Genomic DNA, 3847 nt, shown 5'->3' on the forward strand with positions numbered 1-3847 from the left:
TTATATCCCGTAGAAACACGTTGGTTGCATAATGCATGCTAGTTCCCCTAATGAGGAGTAACAGTTATATGGGTACATAATAGCACTTAGTGGATAAAGTGGAAGTGCAAAAAACTTATGGACAGATGTTGGACATAACATGGTTGGGTTCTTTGATTTTGCGTGGATTGGATTTTAGTTGATTATTATACTCTACGGGGGTGGACTCGGAGCCGGACTCCATGAGCAAGGCGACGATCACGATTGTCTTCCATGTGACCACGGATCTTGACGGTCAAATCCTTCAAGTAACCATCTAGGATTAGATGCTTCAGATCATATACAATAATCTTGCTTTTCAACCTAATAAGAAGTTACATGCCCCTGTATTCCACAAGACAAGAAATGCAAGGGGGAGAGAGAGGGAGAGAGAGAAAGAGAGAGAGAGAGAGGGCTTATTAAAACATACGAGCATCTTTTTTCTTTTTTTTATTGAAAGTAAGGGACATTTCATACAAAACATACGAGCATCTTTTACATCCCGTAGAAACACGTGGGTTGCGTAATGCATGCTAGTTCCCCTAATGAGGAGTAACGGTTATATGGGTACATAATAGCACTTAGTGGATAAAGTGGAAGTGCAAAAAACTTATGGACAGATGTTGGACATAACATGGTTGGATTTTAGTTGATTATTATACTCTACGGGGGTGGACTGAACGCATTCGGATGCCTCCTCTTGCTCTCCTCGCACGCTGGATCGAACCTCTCCGGCCTGAACTTCTCAGGCTCCGGAAAGTCCTTTGGATCCCACAGCAGTGCGTCCATCGCGATCCACACCGCCGTCCCCTGTAGCCGCCATTTCATGATCCTCGTCATACACACGAATCCATATACGAGCGAGCTCCTCTAATTGCATTCCTTGCTGGATTGTTATTCATATGATCTCGTAGCTAAATGGCAAACACAGTCACCCTACCTTCTTTAGCCTGTAGCCACCCAGCTCCATGTCCTCCAGTAACTCGCGAGCTACTACAGGTGACGGCGTGTAATAGCGCAACGCCTCTTTGATAACCTAATATATCACAGGTGCAACCAATCAGCTTGATCGTAATTGAGTTACCTAAGAATTGCAGAGAATTTTGCACGCTAGCACTGAATATACCTGCTCCGCGTATGGGAATTGCTGCAGCTCCTCGTAGGTAGGGGTCCGGTCGTGTGGTCCAAAAGCATCGATTTCCTTCAGCAGTTTCTTCTCAACCTCCGGATGGCAAGATATTAAATAGAGAGCAAACGAGAGATTCGCTGCTGTCGTCTCAGACCCAGCCAGCATTATCTCCATCGTCAGTCCGCCTAGGTAGTCGTCCGTAAGAAGATGCGGGGAAGTTTTCTGTGCGTTTAGTAGCAAGGAGAGTGAATCAATCCGACTGTCGATGCCCTCTCGTTTCCTGTTCTCAACGATTTCAGACAACAAGTTTGCCATTCTAGCAGCACAAATTTCCTGATCCCAATCCGCCGTCCCTGGGATCCTGCCCATCAGCGTTCTGACTGGGAGCTGCAGGAAAGGCAAAAACAAAGCAACGATTGTACTAAGGGGGGCCCCCTCATCCAAGCGCAGCGCGGCAATAAATCTGGTTGCATACTCCAGCAGTCGCGAAGTCCTGCTCATGTCCGGAGAGCGGCTTGCTGCATTGTTCACCAAGCTAAATTTCGCCCCAAACGCAGCTTCTCCAATGACATCCATCGCCAACGTACTTATGTGCTCAGAAACATTAACATCTTCATGCTCGTGCTTGGTGGCAAGCAAATCGCTAAGATTCTTGACAACCCGCGTTACGGATGGAACGTAGTAATGCATATGGTCAGCATTGAAGAAAGGTTGTATGATGTTCCGCAAAGGTGGCCACTTAGCGCCTCTGTGAGCGGACAGATGGTTTATTCAAGCATCCGGACAGTGAAAGCGTTATCTGATACACATATTCAAACAATGTGAGATTTACCTCATGAAAAACAGACCACGATTGAGCACCGGAACACTGTCAATGTAAGCCGGAGGACTCCGATCAGGCGCAATCTTGAATTGTTTTATACACAACTCTCTGGACAACTCTGCATCCGCGATGATGACAAGCGGCTTACGTCCCATGTGGAATCTAGGGTGCATAGCATGCAAAGGACCGTTAGATAATCAACGCAGGTGTTATATATACATACATATACGAGAACTTGCGTACCTATACAGAGGTCCATACTCTCGGGCGAGCTTCAGAAAAGCTTCACCCCCGAGCTTGTTGAGAAGAGGGAGGTGCCCGAGACCAGGGATTCTATAGGGAGGACATGGGATGTGCCTCACTGCCAAAATTGGGAAACACATGTAAGCAAACAGCAGGCCAGCGAGGAAGATAGCCCAAAACAGGGCCGGGAAAACCCATTGAGGAAGCCATAGAACCATGTGGACCATATCATGCATAGGCGTCTAGACTCAGGGCGTTGTGAAATTCGATCAAATTGTGTTGTTTTATTGCGACGCATGCTTGTCTGTAGCTAAGCTTTGATTCCATCGCATCCTCCGCCCATACCTGTCAACGACAAGTCAAAATCAGTCGTCGCTGTCCGGTATAGTGAACGTGAGACCGCCGGCAGCGCAACTATTCGTTGACATGCCTAAAAAACACATTTTCTTGGCTAAGAATCTATTTTGTTTACAAAGATACTTAGAAATGGACTAGAATTTGATAGGATTCTAAGATTAATAAGGATAGTGTGAGAGAGCAGCCAAATTAGGAGAACTTAAAGTAAAGGTTTTCCCAAATCTATCGCCATGCCAAATAATTAAGCCAAATACTTTATACACCCACTTGCATAGAGGCATTTTGGACACATGAGAAGATAAAGTGTTCCCTCATAGACATATGATGCCCCACATATACTTAGGATGGATAGTGTGAGAGAGTAGCCAAATTAGGAGAACTTAAAGTAAAGGTTTTCCCAAATCTATCGCCATGCCAAATAATTAAGCCAAATACTTTATACACCCACTTGCATAGAGGCATTTTGGACACATGAGAAGATAAAGTGTTCCCTCATAGACATATGATGCCCCATGACATATACTTAGGATGCCCTACATATACTCCGTTTTGGTGTAAATATTCACTAGTGTAAGCAAGCTAAAAGCTTTTACACCCACTTACATAGAGTAATTTGATAGGATTCTAAGATTAATAAGGATAGTGTGAGAGAGTAGCCAAATTAGGAGAACTTAAAGTAAAGGTTTTCCCAAATCTATCGCCACGCCAAATAATTAAGCCAAATACTTTATACACCCACTTGCATAGAGGCATTTTGAACACATGAGAAGATAAAGTGTTCCCTCATAGAGATATGATGCCCCACATATATTTAGGATGCCCTACATATACTCCGTTTTGGTGTAAATATTCACTAGTGTAAGCAAGCTAAAAGCTTTTACACCCACTTACATAGAGTAATTTTGCGACTTGAACACTTGCAAAAATAAGTGGTCTCTTAAAGAGGTAATGTATATGTACGCAGTCTTGGTGAATACTCTATATAGTTCTAGCTGCTACATATAGCTCGCTCCTAAATCCCTCATAGCACATTGCCTTTTGTATATGTTGCTTTTGGCAAAATCCGTCTACGCTATCTTGCAGACTCGAGGGGTTCCCCTTAAAAAAATTTAGTGTACCACATGCATTCAAAAGGAGGGGTATTTTAATTCAACTTTTTCAAAAAATTTAACAGAATTACAATAAAAGGAAGGGGCTTTCAATTCAATTTTTGAAAAAAATCAATTAGCTCATAAGAAAATATGAGGGGTGGTTTTATTGGGGTGAAATTTTTATAT

General features: G+C 43.4%; 1 protein-coding gene across 1 annotated transcript; it reads right to left on the reverse strand.

Moving 5' to 3' along the window:
- Nucleotides 1-681: 681 nt before the first annotated feature.
- On the reverse strand, nucleotides 682-2431 carry LOC147901429 (cytochrome P450 711A1-like). Its single transcript, XM_087376488.1, has 5 exons — nucleotides 2214-2431; nucleotides 1980-2132; nucleotides 1145-1895; nucleotides 959-1054; nucleotides 682-828 (listed from the first exon to the last, which is right to left on the reverse strand). Exons 1-5 carry the CDS (start codon nucleotides 2429-2431, stop codon nucleotides 682-684), a joined length of 1365 nt encoding a protein of 454 aa, XP_087232614.1.
- Between the last annotated feature and the right edge of the window lie 1416 nt (nucleotides 2432-3847).

This window comes from Dipteris shenzhenensis, chromosome 6, assembly GCF_047967505.1.
Source record: "Dipteris shenzhenensis isolate YYH24624 ecotype China chromosome 6, Dip_SZ_1.0, whole genome shotgun sequence".
Taxonomy (NCBI): domain Eukaryota; kingdom Viridiplantae; phylum Streptophyta; class Polypodiopsida; order Gleicheniales; family Dipteridaceae; genus Dipteris; species Dipteris shenzhenensis.